The sequence below is a fragment of the Sesamum indicum genome, linkage group LG4 (assembly GCF_026168435.1).
Source record: "Sesamum indicum cultivar Baizhima isolate 11 linkage group LG4, ASM2616843v1, whole genome shotgun sequence".
In the NCBI taxonomy this organism is placed as follows: domain Eukaryota; kingdom Viridiplantae; phylum Streptophyta; class Magnoliopsida; order Lamiales; family Pedaliaceae; genus Sesamum; species Sesamum indicum.
In genome coordinates, this window is record NC_142660.1 from 705,000 (window position 1) to 723,686 (window position 18,687).

The 18,687-nt window shown below is 31.3% G+C and overlaps 1 protein-coding gene across 1 annotated transcript; it reads right to left on the minus strand.

Annotated features, from left to right (window-relative positions):
• Positions 1-10,595: 10,595 nt before the first annotated feature.
• Positions 10,596-14,191, minus strand: LOC105159712 (Leucine-rich repeat protein kinase family protein). The gene is made up of 2 exons (XM_011076883.3): positions 12,584-14,191; positions 10,596-11,493 (listed from the first exon to the last, which is right to left on the minus strand). Exons 1-2 carry the CDS (start codon positions 13,854-13,856, stop codon positions 10,859-10,861), a joined length of 1,908 nt encoding a protein of 635 aa, XP_011075185.1. The 5' UTR covers positions 13,857-14,191; the 3' UTR covers positions 10,596-10,858.
• Positions 14,192-18,687: the final 4,496 nt, after the last annotated feature.

The window sequence follows — 18,687 nt, forward strand, 5'->3', positions numbered from 1 at the left end:
TTACCAACTTATTACCCTCACCCCTCCATCCCCACCCCTAAAAGAGTAAAATTTCTATTTTTTTTTTTTTTAAATTCTCGCGCACTCAGCACATGCACATGCTCGAAATTTGAACATGAGACTTCTCATAAATTTTTTTATAAAATTTCAATTGTTTAATATACCGTATTAATAAAAAATAGAAAGAAATTATAACTGAAATCCCACTAAAATACGCTAATAATCTTATTAGAATTGTTTCACATCAAGAACATGAGACGAACCAAATTTGATGGACGTTGGGAAGAAAATTAAATACAGACTCGAAAATTTGAAATTATGGTCGAGCTCGATGATTTTTAATTAATTTGAGAGGCACAAAAAAGAGTTTTTGATTGCAACATTAATTTGGTACCACGCATGATTTTGAGTTAAATTAAATCTGCATGCAGTTTTGAAACATATGGTAAAAGAGAAATGAAACAAAGAGAACAGACATAAAAGAAGATGAAATTGCAGAATATATATATATATATGATGTAGAGTAGATGATTAAAGAATCTACGAGATTCAAGATATTATTGATAAGCATAAAATTGGAATAATATTGGGACAAACTGATCTACAGGAATAAGATTATTCTCCGAATATAATATAAGTTGACGCCAAAATTTAATTTGATATATTATTTGTTAAGCTAAAGTTATAATGTCGATAGCCATATTTATGATGCATGCAAAATATCATAGATCGAGCCATTTTTCTTTTTTGTGAAAATAAATAAAAGATATGCGAGCATGTGAAAGTTTTCACTACAAAAAAATACGGGATTTGGCACAGATTAGAAGACCTTTCTAATATGGAACGAGTATTGGAACACAATAGAAAACAAAACTTGGTAGATGACGTAATGATCCCCATTTTTTATGGGTTTTTTTTTTTTACAGCAAAACCGTGCAAAAATGTGTTCCAAAATAACAGTTACAATATTGGCTCCTACGACCGTTCCAACACAGTAACAGTAAATGGTTGGAACTCTACTTAGAAAATATTATTAGAGTTAGGAACGGTCTTGCGTTGACCGTTCCTATATGTAAGACAATTGATGTCCAAAAATTAACAGTTAGTACATATATTCCAAAAGTACAATTTGGAATAGTTTTGAGTACGCACCTAAGAAATTATGCAAAAAATCATTCCTAAGTATAAATTTTACTTAAGACAGAATGTGTTACAATGACTGTCCCCAAAAATCGGTACAAGTAGAACGATTTTATTGTTTTATTAATATTGTATTACTCAAACTATTTTAAATAAAGTACAACAGCTATAATTCAATAGACAAAAAAACCTTTCCTTAGTCTGGTCCAATGACCATTGGAAATTTTAATTAACGGCTATTTTTTAACGGTTAAATATGTGTTCAGTACCCGTTCCAAGTCTCTTTTCAATTTTTTCTATATATATGTTCCTTTCTTTCCATTTAATATCACTATCATCTTTCATTCTTCTTATTTTCTCTTTATTTCTTCAATCTCTCATGAATTTTTTTTTATCTCTCACTATCCCACTAATATTTTTATACTCTTGTTCATCAATCTCTCTCGAATTCTTATTGATATTTGAAGTTATATTGATCAGATAACAACTTTAACCCTTCATTTGTCAATTGATTATATTTGTTATAATTTTATCAATTAAATTTAATATTTATAATATATATATATATGTGTGTGTGTGTGTGTGTCTGTAGGACTCATTGTGTTAAGACAGTTGAGAAGATAGATGTATGAGAAGAACCTGCCAAGTAGAGCGGGTCTACTCCAAAATTTGAGGGTGGTGTTGCTACATTTATAGAATGGATCAACTCTCAACATGCATATATGGACGGTGAGAAAATTAAATATCCTTATCGGAAGTACAAAAAAGAAGTTTTTAAAACTCCGGACGAGGTAAATTTTGAGTTATATATGAAAGATTTCATGCCGGAGTACATAATTGGACTTCTCATGGTGAGGAGAGAGTGCAGGAGCCTAATGAGGCCGTCACCGCGGCCCCTTTGCAGGAGGAGAAAACTCTCATTTCTCATGAGGTGGAGGATACCAGTGCGCACTGGGGTCACGCGGCACAGATTGATTGGGCACAGATGATGATTTTTTATATCATCAGGCTGGCTTTTTGGTCTTCTAATTATAACCAAGATATTGTCTGATGATGATACGAGGTTGTATCCTACTGATGTAGGCCCTATTCATATTACGGTGGGGGAACTTATGATTATGTGTTTAGGCTGGCAAAGATCGATTTTACGATGTAGTGCACCCAATCTCAATTACGGGTTGTTGCTGAATCTATGAATATCAAGGCTGAGGCCATATTCCTCAGCATATATATGATCAAATATCTCAATCGCTCGATCATATATTGCCCCGCGATCACACCCTCCCCATAGATTACTATTGTACGAAGAAGTTGATAAGAGACTTGAGGTTACCTATTGAGAACATTGATGCGTATAAGAATGGTTGCATGTTATACTGGAAGGATGGCATTAATTTGAATTGCTACATGTTTTATGGAGAAGTTAGATACAAACCGACCAGGGAGCAAAATCCTAACCGCAAGAAGATCCCTTACGCCATTCTTAGGTACCTGTTGATTACCCCTCGCCTGCAGAGGTTGTATACTCCAAAAGTGACTATCGAGCAAATCATGTGGCATGCCAACCATCAGACGGAAGAGGGATCCATGTGTCATCCGTCTGATGCAGAGGCATGGAGGCATTTTGATCAAACATATCCCGATTTTGCAACAAAGCCTCATAATGTTAGAGTGGATTTGTGCATGGACGGATTCACACCACAAGGGCAGTACGATTCTTCGTACTCATGTTGGCCCATTATACTTACATCGTACAATCTTCCACCGAGAATATGCATGAGTACTGAGTATATGTTCCTGATGATGGTGATCCCCGATCCTTTCAATCCGAAACGTATCATTGATGTTTACCTGAAGCCGTTGATCGAGCAGTTGCACAATTTGTGACATGTGGGAGTACTAACACATGACAGTGCAAAGAACGAGACATTCACGATGCGCGTCGCGTTGATGTGGACTGTGAATGACCTACCCGTTTATGGGATGGCGTATGGATGGAGTTCCACTAGTGTTATAAGTGTCCAGTTTGTATGTAAAGTACACATGCATTATATCTGTAGAATGATAGGAAAGCGTGCTTGACTGCCACAAAAAGTTCTTCCCCCAACCATCCGTATTGTAGAAATAAGAAAGCATTTACTAAGAACCGAGCAGAAGGAAACTTGCACGGCCAAAATTGATAGGAGAACATATTTGCGATTTGATTGAAGAGCTTAATCCTGTGGTTGAAGTGTTGTTATCACTCCCAGATGGGTACGGTACCGAGCATAAGTGGATAAAGAAAAGCATCTTCTAAGAGCCCGAGTACTGGTCAACTCAACTTACACGACACAACCTTAATGTTATGCACATTGAAAAGAATGTGTTTGACAATATATTTCATATCGTGATCGATATAAAGAGAAAAATGAAGGATAATTTGAATGCACGGAAGGATAGATAATTTTGTAATTTGTACAATAGATAATTGTGTAATTTAGGCAATTATTCTATAATTTTTGTATAATTATTGTAATAACTATGTAATTTAGGTAATTATCGTGTAATTATTGAATAATTGTGTAATTTCTGCAGTTATTGGTAATAATTATGTAGTTGTATAATTTCTGAAAATGTTGTGTAATGTTGATAATTATTGTGTAATTGTGTTATTTTAGAAATTATTGTAATTTTTGTAAATTATTGTGACATTAATTTGTGTAATTGTTTGGGAAATTAATGAATTTAGTATCCATTTTAGCATAATGGAAATTAATAACATAATAATTACAATAATCATAAAAATGAGGCTAATAAGAACAATAATGATATTACAAAATAGTATCAATAATCACAAAATTAGACAAATATTATAAATAATAACATTATTATGTAATAATGTCAATAATCATAAAATGAGGCTAATAATTTCGTATAATATTATTTACATAACAATATCAATATCATAATTTTAGACTCATTAAATTTCCAATAATGATATTATTTAAATAATAATACAAATAATCACAATTTTAGGCTAATTAAATTTTTTAATAATATTATTATTTACATAACTATACCAATAATCACAACCTTAGACTAATTAATATCTTTAATAATATTGTTGTTTAAGTAATAATGTCAATAATCACATTCTCAAACTAATTAATATTTTTAATAATATTATTATTTACGTAATAATGTCAATAGTCACAATCTTAGACTAATTAATATTTTCAATAATAATATTATTTGCATAACTATATCAATAACTATAAAATAAAAAATTAGGCACAATTTTAGTAGTTGTAAAGAAAATGTTACAAATCTAAACAAATGACTGTTCCTAATATCATTGCTAAAACAATTCTAAATATGTATCCCTAAATTAAATCAATCGACCCTAATACCATTGCTAAAACCATTTTAAATGCATGTTCCTAAATAAGGATGAACGTTCATAATAGCATTGCTAATACAGTTTTAAGTACATGTTCCTAAATAAGAACGACCGTTACTAATACCATTGCTAAAAAAGTTTTAAATACGTATTTTTAAATAAGATTGACCATTCCTAAAACAATTACAGAAGACTATTCCAAACAAAAATTTGACCATACCTAATACTATTGCAAAGATATGACAAACAAATCATTTCAATGATCGTTCCTAAATATATCGTCAATACAAATAAATACAGTTCCAAAATTCAAATATGAATATTACAAAGGCCGTTTCAAAAGTAGCCTGAAATAAATCATATAACTGTTCCAAATGTCATCTAATCCGTTTCAATTAAAAAAAATTTACATAAATTCAATAGTAGGAATGGTCAGCAACAATGTATTACAGTAACTGTGCCAATGGAGCCGTCCTTCATTGATCGTTCATAAATATTTATAATACCGTCTATAAGGACAGAAGGTGAATCGTTTCAAAAATCCGTTTCAAATTAACTCCATCAATTCCAAATCGTTTCAAGGGAGGAAAAAGAAAAGGTTTCTAAATCCGTCCCAAATTTCACTTTTTTTTGTAGTGTTTATTTTTTTTGAAACTTTAATTATGTATTCCTCACTTTTTTCCAGCCACAATCTCTAAATATTTATTTCTTCGTGATCATGATCATATAAATGTGTGTGTGTGCGCGCAGAGTATTTATACTATTTGATCTTTCTAAAATATATATACATGGTATTATATATGTCTAAAAATTCTAAATTAAATTGAATATGATTAAATTTCAATTAATTATACGATAAATATTATATATTTGTTTTATGATTGGTGTATAATTTAATAACTAATCACATTATAAATAGATCATACTTGTTATATAATTAATTTAATTTAATCAAATATAATTTAAGTAAAAAATTTGAATATTATGTCAGCAACTTGTGTTGTCAAGAAAGTGATTGAGAACATGTGAAAAAATGATAGGGCAGCCAATATTGCTTGTACTTGAAGCTTCAAAGGGGATTAGGGTTTTTGATAGATTTTAGGAATGAGATTCACATGTTGACGTATTATGCAAAATTATACTAAATATCCGGACGTGGAACATTTTTCTCATATTCTCGAATAATAAATAATAGAGCAATTAATTGTTGGGGATACATATATATATATATATATATTGAAGAGATTTTGAAACATAATTTTATTGCTAATACGAGGTTTAAATTAATTTACTCTTAAAATACGATAAAATTAATCGAGGTTTGCCGAACAATAATTTCATAAATCCCCTTTTAAGAACAATTCACAAAATTTTTAATCAATGATGGAGGAAAAAAGCAACCTAAAAAAAGAAAGATCGTCGTTCTAAAAGGAAAGATATGCTAAAAAATGAAAGAAGTCAAAAAAAAAATACCAAGTGAATTTATATATATATATATATATATATATATGTAAATTCTTTTCTTTTCTTAATTATTCCTTTAAATTTTTATTTTGAATTTTAAATTGGATATTTTTTAATCAAGCACTTAAAATTTTATCAATTATCTTTACATGTGGGATATAAAATATATGTGTGCATGTTAGCTGTTCAACATTAATCACATATATATAATTTTATATTTCTATAACTTTCTGTAAGACAACGTTAAATTAGATATGTCCAACTTATAATTTTTCAAACTATACCATTTAAATCAGATATGATCAATAAAATTGTACAATAATTGTTTCCTTGTCAAATACATGTATTTTCGGTCAATTAACTCTTCTTTTTTTAGTAAACTTATTACAAGTAAATTATAAATTTTTGGAATAATTACACGCGCTTTTTTAAAATTTGATGCAATTATTTTTAAACTCTATGTAGCTTGAGAATTACATTTAGTGCTCTGGATGTTCGTTTTTGTCTAACAAATAGATTCCTCTGTTAATTAAAATATATCAAATTATTGATATTAATAAAACATTTAATAAAAAGTCATCTTTAACCCCAATTCTAACATGCAATAAGTTAGTAATAAGTCAATTAGTGGTAAATATTGATTTTCATTAATTTTTTTGCTAATATTAATAAATTTAGGAAATTTTGATTAATTAAGAGATCTATTTGTTAAATAAAAACAAACGTCAAGAATATCTGATGCAATTTTTCAAATCACAAGAGGTATATGTATAATTACACCACCAAACCTCCGGGCAATGTAATTAACGCTAAATTTTAATCATGAGTAATCAATGTACCAATTAATAATATTAAATATCTATAATTTAACCAACAACTACTATTAAAATAAAGGTAAATTGCATTGATATCCTCTGAGGTTAGGAGAAAATATACGAACATCCATTACCTTTTGTAAAATTACAACTACACCCCATTAGGTTACAGTTGTAATTACAACTGTACCCCCTTTTAGAAACAAAGCTTACACAAACATCACTTAGAAAATATTGCACTAACACCCCTCAGGGGGTGTAATTATAATTTTGCAAAAGATAATGATTGTTTGTGTATTTGGCATAATCTCAGAAGATGTCAATATAATTTACCCTAAAATAAATCGACACACACTCATATATTGGTTGTATTTTAACTCATGATCTCTCGATCGTGGAGCTTTAGTTGACCAACTAAGGATTTGTTTGGTTCAACTGAGAGTAAAAGAGAAGTGGAAGGGGGAGAGGAAGTGAACGGGGGAGGGGAGAAAAAGAATTATAGTTTTCCTTCAAGTTGTTTGGTGCAATTGGAATTAGAGTAAATCTCAAATACTTTTCCTTTTTTTGTACGAGAAAAACGGATTAAGAAGAAAAAACTAATTTTTGTAATTTTACTAAATAATCATTCCTTTCATTTTGTATTAGAAAATAAATAAATTAATATTATACTAATATAATTTTAGTACAACAAAAATTTAAAAAAATTACTAATAAAAATATTTATCAAATAAGGAAAAAAATATTTTTTATTAATAAAACCATTTATCAAAATGAGTATTGTTTATTTATTTTAGACTATTTAGTTTAAATAAAATAAAAAATACTAACAAGATTGTTTACTTTTATTGTTGACTTCAATACAGTAATTTTTTTAGTGATTTTGTTATCTTTTTTCTAACAATTATGTATAGTATTATCAGCGAAAAGGAGAAAATAATTGGAGAAAATTATATATATAGATATATAGGGGTAATAGAGTAAACAAAAATAAAAACTATACTTTTTTTAATTATTTTTGGTCGTATACTTTCACTTTTCCCCCTAATTTCGGAAGGAAACATAACTGGATTCACGAAGAATTTCATATACATCAAGTTTTACTTTACCTCCATCACTTCCTTCTAACCAAACACCAACTAATAATACAAAGATTGGTCCACTGTGGAGTCCCCAATGAAGATATTTCAAAATTTAAATTAGTTTTGATCGTAGTATTTGGAATAAGATCAACAATTCATAGTATTTTAACATATAAAACGTACTAAATGAACAGTGAAGTGGCAGTATTTATAGTTTCAACCAATCGGCTTATGGATGGAGTCCTAAGATGACGCCATGTGTATAGCCATCAATGGTGCCTACTCCGAGTTCTCCAGATCGCGTGGGTTGGTTTGTTTCCATCCCGAAAACAGTTAGTAATAATCCCCATATAATAAGGACTAAATCATACTTGACGATGTTATTCATGTTAAATGCTGGAGGGAATTTTAACTGATGACTATATCATGGAAGTTCAATTTCATCGATTAAATCAAATTTATTGATAAGGTAAAAACTTTCATCCTCCTTTCAAATTCTTGTGATCAAGTGTGGAAAAAGTTTGGTTAGGGCAATGAAGATGGTCCCCCTAAGGGAGGGGGAAATTAAAAAATAAAAAATAAAAAATAAAAAATAAAATAATAATAATGGATTAGATTTTGAAAATGTTGATGTGGGACTAATCTAAAAAATAGGGTAATAATGATTGTGAAAGGTGCAAGACACCATTCACACTTTCGGGTGGTGTTTGTGTGGAGGGAAACATGTACACGTGACCCCACATTTGCTTCAACCCTTTCATGTCTCTAACTTCTTTCCCAAAACAAAGTCGTGTTTGGGGAAAAAAAAAGTGGAGAGAGTTGTAAAAACAATTACTCTACCTTGGAAATTGATTTGGAAAATTATTATTATTATTATTACAATTTAGGATAATTATATTTATACTCATTATTTAGCTTTATCAATATATAGGATAAGAATCTTGAAATACCCATTTATTCTGCAAATGGTACTTACTAAATTAAATTTCTTTATTATATTGTTATTTTTATTCATAATTTATCAATAAATTAAAATTTATTAAAATAAATCCATAAATAATTATTTTTTGGAATATTATATCATTTATTATACTATTTATAAAATAATCTTATGAAAATATTAAATCTACATATTCAAAAGCAATTGAATTTAATATTATAAAATTTTAAAATTTAATTTTATCACTTCGAGTCTCCAACGACCATTATTGCCTATCAAGGTATTGAAAAATATTCCCAGTATGATAATATATTTATAACTATTATAAGCATCCAAATTATATTAATGACTTGAATTTATGTATTAATAGGTGAAAAGACTCCTAAAGCTCATACTCTAACTATATTTTTATCTAAATTCATAATTAATATTATATTATTTTAAGAATATGGGATGCAAACTATTTATTTATCATAAAATTTAGTTACAACTCAATTTTAATAATAAATAATTCATTATTTTTGTTATCTACGCAATTCTTATATTTACTTAAAAACTTTAACATATTTATTTGACTATCAAACATTTAGGATATGTTTAAGTCTAATTGTAAATCGGAATCTTTTTGTATTTTGTATTTTTTAATATATTATATTTATTTTAATTATGACATGATTACAACACCACTACTTTCACTACTATTCATTTGGCATTTGAACCAATAATTTTTAAACTCGACCGATGGTGCGAATTTTAAAATATAAAATGTGTCCAGAATATAATCTTGAAACAACTGAAAATAAAATATAAAAAGTAATATTTTTAATATTTATATTTTAAATATATGTATATATCTTTATCTAAATTTTGGAACAGTGACTGTTACTAAGAAGGAAATATTTGATTTAGTATACCTAAGACATCAACTATATATATATATGTATCAAATACAGGAGGATCACAGGAGAGTAGTAGGGCCATGAGATTTAATTTGTCCTGCACCTATTCAGAGATATCATTTTACATTGAACATTACTACGTTCTGACACTTTTGGGACAAACCTTTTCCACACAACAAAATCATCATCACAATTAATGACACAACATTAAAATAAGATTACAACACTCAGCGAAAATTGGACTTTTAGCTCCGCATGATAGGGTGTATTGTACTTTTGATCTCATACGATATGGTGTATTGCAGTTTTGATCCTATAGTTTACAGGCTTAACACACTTAGTCTCATATGATAAATATTATAGCAATTTTTTAATCCCATAGAATAAAAATTTGACAGATTTGGTCCCATAGGATATAAACAACTTTATATCATATGAAACTAAATGTGCCAAAACTTTATATACTATAGGACTAAATGTGGGACCAAAAATATCCTATGAAACCAAAAATACAACACACCCTATTATGTGGGACCAAAAATACATTTTCCTGACAACAACTGACCAATACAACAGCTCACCTGTACCACAAATGACATTTAAGTATATACAATGGGTCTACAAAAATATTATTCCATTTCCCAATTTATCGAAATCCATCATTAGAACCAATTTGAGTACCTGTTTCTGAGGTCCAGCCTTTCGAATTGAATCTCCTATGGCAATTCCTATTACATCTTTTGTTCCATTTAACATAGACAAGCCACATGTAAATTTCGTCTGATCTTCACGATCTTGGTCGCAGTTGAACTTGAAAAGGTGACCTTGCAAATTGCTAGTTCGCGAGCAAGTTAGGTATAACGTAAGATGCTCGATAACTGCTTTTCTTAGGCAGACAAATGCTGACTAAACGATTTTATACGCCTGACGTGCATATGTTGAGTAAAATATGAGATGAAACACAAATTTAGAATAGAGGGCTGCAACTGTTTCCAAGAATTGAGAAATTTTTCAGTGGAAGAGACAGCCAGAACTACAGCAGCTACTTGCGCACGCCCATCTCAAACCACCTATGACATAAGCTTGATCCTACAATGAGAAGACATCTTTACACGAGATACATATTGAGGTTGCATACTTCTTCACTGCAATCTGACGCTATCAAGGTTGTCAGAAACGGTTCTCATCTTAGGCCTCAGCTCCGGATCTAGTTCTGTGCAATTTAGTGCAATATGAAACATCGCAACGACTTGTTTCTTTGCATGAACCTCATGTAATAGAGTGGGATCTATAATCTCAGACAGTGGTCTTTCTTCTCGGAACACCTTCCTCACGAGGCCCTCGAGTCCCTCACCATCATTCTGATCCGAGCCAAGATCTGGGTCCCGACCCGTAAGTATTTCCAAAATCAAGATCCCAAAAGAGTAGACATCACATTTTTGAGTGAGCCGGGCACCTAGAGGTCTAACTTCTGGTGCAACATACATAATGGATGATGAAACTGAAGTTTTCGGAATCTCTTGGTTCTTCAGATTTTGCTTATTCCTAGAAGCTGCATTTGCAGATTTTGAGATGGCCGTTGCAAGCCGGCATAGCCCAAACCCAGAGATAAATGGTTTTAGCTCGTCGTCAAGGAGGATTTTCGATGATTTTATGTTTCCATGGATGTACCTTCTCGGGCTGCACTCATGAATGTGTGTAAGAGCTCTTGCAGTTTCACGAACAATTCTCAGCCTCACAGCCCATGATAGGGGAGGCAAGGTGTTTCCTGGTCCTCCTGCACCACTCAAATAACAAAACCAAAATATGTTGGTGTTCATGGGAATTTCTTATAAATTATGAATAACGTGTTTACACACAGGAATGCAAGGACAAGCTATAAAATGAAGCTGTACAAAATTTCAAATCTTAATTACATCAAAGCAATTTATATGAAGAAACCACAGAGAACTGTATGTTTTGTATTCCATGAGGAATGAGCACACACTAAAGTAAGAAATGCACAAGTTCTCTCTCTGTCGTTTTCGGCTTTCCTTCCTGAGAGAATCTATAACACAAGCCCAAGAACTCGCATACTTCATGCAATACTCTCGCATATGTCAAAGCTGAGATTGTATTTTTGGGCGAGCATGTAAGAAAGTGTTGTCTAGTTCAACTCAATGTTCATCTATAAATTTGCTATGATTGAATTGGCATCTTTTTTTCCTCTTTCTACAAAACTAGCCAACCAGTTTCGTCAATACGGACGCAACCATCTATATACGGAGAAGCACATTAATAAGCACAATATTTTCTTGGACGACCATCGTATAACACTTAGCTTGTGGAGTCCAATAATTCAGAAGCAGCAAGCCAAAGTTATGGTCGTCGACTATTCACAATATCAGAAGAAAACATACTCAGTTTTTCCTCACAAATATTTCCAGATGAAAAGTATTCAATGCTGTAAAAGCAGAGGACTCTGGAGTTCCAAAGTCCGACCCATGTGAAAGTTTCCAAGAAAGGTTTCTATTTTCTTCGGAGTTGATAGAGACATGCTAAGTTTGTTCAGCTGATGTTAATACCATCACTACTCACTGCTAAACAACGACACAGAACGGTGCTAACTCATTTTGATCCTAGGGAGCTAATCTCAAGAATCTAATCTTAGTTCATGCTGATTGTAAATGTGATCGTCCTAAGGAAGATACAATGACTGGTGGCAATGTTTTTTTCAGCTTTATATTTCTGATCATTCCAAGACTTGGGCATATTCTGCTGCATTTCGTTACAACGACCAAGAATTCTCAATGGCGACCATTTAAGAGGAAAAGAACATATATATCTGCATAAAACCAATAATGCATACAAGAAAAGCAAATTTTTACCATGCAAAGCAGTGTACAAGCTTCCATTCCTGATGAAATCAGAAATCAGCAATTTCTCATCAGTAGCATAGTAGTATGCCCTCAGCCTCACAATGTTAGGATGTTTCACCTTGCCAATGGCTTCCACCTCAGCCTCAAACTCCTTAAACCTCAACGTGGCATCGCCCTCGCTAAGCCGCCTCACAGCGACCACCACTGGACCACCACAGCTCACTGAGCCTGATCCTACCCTCTTTCCACCACCACCAACCACCACTTTGTACACTATCCCACTCCTACTTTTCCCCACAACATAAGCTGATGCCCTCAACAAATCCTCTAATTCCAAACTAAACCCTTCATCCATGACAACAAATTTACCCTTTTGCTGATCTTCCCCACTCCCCATCCCCATCACTTCTGCGCTTAAATTTTCTTTTCCCGTTTTACTCCCCTCCATCCTCCATTTCTTCTTCATCACCCACACTGAAACAAAGACTATCCCAACCACAAAAGAAACCCCGGAAATCACAGAAACTGTCACTGCCCCCCCATTTACCTTTCTGTTCTCCAGAATCCCATTTGAGGAAACGCCATCTTTTTCGGGCTTTTGAGGGTTGTTCAAGAATCTTGGATTTTGAGCTTCTGGCTCTGTGCATGGAATGTTTAATGGAAACCCACAGAGATAAGGATTCCCTGAAAATGCAGTTGGACCCTGGTTTAACAATGACCCCACCAGAGGTATTTTACCGGTGAGGTTATTGTGCCGGAGGTCAAGGCTAACCATCACCGGAAACTGCCCAAAACTCGGCGGTATCTCACCAGAAAATTCATTATATGAAAGATTTAGGGTCCCTCTCAAATGGGTTAAGTTGCTCAGGCTTTCGGGGAGTGAACCATTGAAGTTATTGGAAGATATATCAAGATGAACGAGGTTTTGAAGGGTGGCGATATGGTGTGGCAAGGCCCCGCTGAAAGAATTCTGCGAAATATCAAGAAACATAAGGAATGAGAGAGCACCAATTTCTGATGGAATGTAGCCGGTGAGATTCTTGCTGGAGAGTGAAATGGAGGTGACTCTCTGATGAGTGTGATCACAGATAATCCCAGCCCATCTGCAGGGAGTTAAATCTGAATCAGACCAAGAAATCAGAGCTTGGGTCGGATCTTTCACAATTGCTGCTTTGAGAGCTAACAGTGAGAACCCATCCGGATTCAGTGAAGAACTGAAAGAAATGCAGAACGTGAAGAAGCTCAAAAACTTAAGAAGACCATCAACACTCAAGCTGTCCATGCTTTATTTCTTGAACAAAAATCCAATCTTGAAAATGCATGCAATGAAGAAACTCAACAGCTTTAACAAAAACCCATTCTTTTCGAATCACAACTTCGAAAGAAACTCAATAATGCAACACATAAAGATCCAAGCTTTTTATATGATACATACACAAATCTTCAGCAACCAGAAGTTGCAGCAAGACTGTGTCTCTATCTGGGGTGGTGGGGTGGGTAGGGGTACTCCACCAGGTTGGTTTGGTGAAGATGATGAGATGATTTTGTTTTCAATTTGAACAAAGTAAGAGAGAGGTGGGAGTGATTCTCGAGGGCATTAATGTGGTGCATTGAGTTTGAGTTTGAATTTTGTTTGACTAATGTAGCCTTTTGTCTGTTGGTTTTAATTAAATTAAATAATCCCTCTTAATTAGCTGAAATTATTAATTAATTGTGGTGTTGGGATGTGTTTTTTTGTTTTGGTTAGAGATAATCTTGATTTTCAAGGGGTGATTTGATTGCATTGGGATGGGGAGAAATAGTAAAAAGAAGGTGGATTGTTTGATGTGGTGTTTGAAACCAAAGGACTGTCATTATTTCCTGATGTGGTGAGAGTTAGAAATGTACTTTGGTTTTTTCTTCTTGGAAATTTCATTTCATCCAAAGATTTCAAGTCTTATTCACCTTTCAATTTTGGATGGTTATTATCAATTATTCAATCACCAAATTTGGTTAAGACCCAAAAATTTTGGATTATGTATGGTATTTGTTTATTTTTATAAGGGATAATTATACTCTCTTAAAATTTAATATAATTATACCTAAATTTTTACGATTTGATAAATTAAATCTAATTTACTCTCATTTAACAAATAAGTTTATCTGTTAGTCAAAATCATCGAATATGCTGATATTAATAAAAAAATTGAATGAAAATTTATATTTACTCTCGATTGACTTACACATACTTATTACAAGTTAAATAATTTTTTTTCGACTAAACTATTCTTATAACGGTAAAAATATATTTCCTTACATGCATTAACGCGTGAAAACTTATAAAGGTAATTTGGTCATAAAAAAATTATCAGATAAATCAGTAATAAGTAAATCAAGGATAAATATAAATATTTTTTCTTTTTCTTTTTTTTGTTTATCAGCATTTTGGGTGAACTTTAACTAATCCATGGACTTATTTATTAGATGGAAGCAAACCTCATGGGTACTAAATATGATTTCTCAGACCATAAGAGGTCAATATATAATTACACTAAGCTTATATGGAAGGAAGTATAATTATACCTTTTTATAATTAATAAATTGCTCATTTCCTATAATACATGCGATAAATTACAATTTTCCTTTAATACAAAGAATGCATGTCAACCCCGGACAGAAGAGCCGTGTTGCACACTCTCCTCCCTCACTATACGTTAATATGCCTCTGCCACGCTATTTTCTGAATTCTAGAAACAGAAACAACCTCTACAGATGTTTCTATCTAATTTGCTCAATAACACGTGCCTCCCTCATGCAATTCTCAAATATGTTCTTCTTACAGTTTTGGTCGAGCCACCATTTTTTTTAACTATTATTTGAGGGGGGCAATAATAACGAAATACTAAAAATAATATGAGTTCTGTGAGGGGTCAGATCAAAATTAATGTATTGTGCGAGGACTTGTTTGTAAATAGGAGAAAATAAATAAATAAAACGCATCGAATTTGAGGAAACCAATGCGGGCAGGGGCAGGAGCACATGCTCAATATTCGCTTTTTCAGAGAATCATTCATAATCAGTTTTCCAGTTATAGGGGTACTCCGGTAATTTCACTTAAGATTCAAAATTCAGTGGAAAGCACAACCAGATCCAAAAGCAGCACTGCTACTACTACAAAATACACAATCAATTTCAGAAGCACAAAATCTCTCTGTACGTCCTTTTTAGTTTATATTTTTATTTTATTTGTTTTATATATATATATATATATATATACACATATGACAATTATTCATTCATTCAATATACAAAATATCGAGTATAATATGAATTTAGGGTAATTATACTTTCTTCCCCTAAAATTTAATATAATTAGACGTAAATCCTTTATAATTTAAAAATTTACATCTAACATTCCCGAAGTTTGTTACAGTCTAACAAATAAATCTCTTTATTAATCAAAATTCACCTGATTTGCTGATTACAACAAAAAGATTAAAAAACATTAATTTACTCCTGATTTACTTACATTAATGTATAGATTGAATTTTGGTATTATTTAATATATCTAGATGAGTTATTGCAATTTATTTACTATTATTAATTGTAAAAAAATAATTATATCGAAATATATATCCAAGAATTAAGTGTAAATAGTGGTATAAAAAATATTTATTTACTGTTATTAATCATTAAAAAAGAATTATACCGAAATAAATAAAAAAAGAATATCCAAGAATTAAGTGTAAACATGATTAGTGGTACAAAAAATATGTATTTATTTATTTTTCATTTTCTTATATATTTATTTTTTTCTACTCTAATCCTATGAGTATAAATTATGTTGTTCTCGAATTTATTATATTTTATAATTATTTTCAATTCTCATCATATTTTTTTTCTATTTGATATTAAATGATGAAATAATGTCGCAGTTTATCGATGTAATATAATTATTTTATTTTAAAAATATATTTATGGGGAAGGGATATTTTTGCAGCCTGTCACATGAGAGTTGACCCTGACCCGGACCCGACACATGATGGGCTTCGAGACCGAATATTGTCACAATCAAGTGTAAAAATCATAGTACTATTCATGAAATAGATGTGAGGGGACTAAGACTTGGGGTCCATTTTCAGACATTGGGCCCATGGCCCAGTTTGATTTCCCCTATCTATCATCATTACAAATAATTATTTCTGCAAATACCTTTTACTACAAAGAGGCCGCCCCCACCCCCCCACCCCCCAAAAAAAAAGAAAACCAAGAAATATATAAAAAAAATTGAAATGTGAATTATTTTCTTAGATGTATTTTTTGTATTTAATTTATCCTCCTAACAATAAATAAATAAATATATGTCGTTGTATTCGAATTCTAATTATATGAAAAATATTTTAATTTAAATTTCATTATATATATATATATATTTGACTGCACACAATAGCAAATGACATTTTTGGTCAATTTTTTTTTTTTTATCATTGTGAATGAGTAGTTATCAAACCTTAGATTAGGGAATCCTATGTAAATGGGCCTAAAAGCCCAACAACCATTGGGCTATATACAGTACTCACATGAGTGGGACATTAGGCCCACTACACTATGACTTTTCATGAGACATGATCTTTTCTTTTAATTCAAAGAAATTAAAGGCTATGGATTTTGTGGCCCTAATGTCATCATGCATTTGAATGAAAACAATATTTTAAAAGATTATTTTTTTTCAAAAAAAAAAAATAATGATGGATTCAAAAGAAATAATGAAATGATTGAGGTATTTTGAAAACTATTCACCTATATAAAATCATATTTTGTTCAAAATGGATATTTTACAATTATTGTTTAACTCTATGTGTAGAATTTCAAATTAAAGTATTCTCGACTAATAAAGATATTTTAAGTACGAATCGTACATTTAAGGGGAAAAAAATAGTTCATATTGTAAAGCATTCAATTTATAATTTTCAGCTCATTATATCATTCAATGCTTTCAGATCTAAAAATCGATTTAATATATTAATATTTCAAACTAACAATTACATTAAAAATAAAATAAAGAAACATCAAACTACCATAGAAATAGACATTATACAACATTCGTGGGACTGAAACTCACAACCTTTTTATTGTAATAGCTCGACTTTTATCAGTCAAGCAAGACATCATTACTTAAAACGTTCAACTTCTTTTACTTACACTTACCATATAAGTAATTTAAATTCGACCAAATTGCGTCGGGACTAAAATTTTTCCCCTATGCAGAGTTGTATTCTTTTTTAAGTCCTTCCCCATTAGTTTGGTAATAAAGCACTTTTCCTCTTGAGGTCCAACTAACTTCAACCATAGACTTAATAGTATTTAATCCCAATTAATTAGCTCATAAATGTAACATTTAATCTAATCCATGCCCTCTATGTGTAGTGTGGTCTATAGGGCATTAGGGCTTTTACTTGTACTAATTATGGTTCTTCCACATTTATTCCCCTCTCAATAATTGGCTACCTTTTTTTTTTTTATTTCTTAGATTTCCCAAGAATCATACAATAATTATTTAATTATTCAAATAGGATTAGAGGGAGTATTATTGATCTAGAATATTCATTTTTTTTAACCAAATCTATTCTCAATTATATTAGTCCTTTTGCATTTATATTACCAAATTGACAAGTGTCCCAAATGTGAAAATCTCATTTATAATGTTATCAAAATTCAAGAAAATATTGACAAATTTTGGGTGTGTTATTATTTTTTTGTATATTAAAAGGAATATATATTAAAGTACTAAGATATTCAAATTTTATTAAGAGTAGTACCAATATCAAGAAAAATATTTGAGGTGGGCTCAAATTGGGACACAAATTTCAATTGGGCCGACAATGTTGACAGATAGCACACAATTGGAGACTCACTATCATCAACAAGTTGAGAATGAAGAAAATGATTCAAAATTACCCCCCCCCCCCAAAAAAAAAATTATATTATGTGATGAGGGGCGCAATGGAGACACATACTCATTTATTCTTTCAATGTCGTTATGTCAGAAGTTGCCTGACAGGGATTCGGCGGATTGTTCGGTTTGAATGGCCTAATAGAGAATGGTCACGGGACGTTGAGTGGGCTGCAAGGAA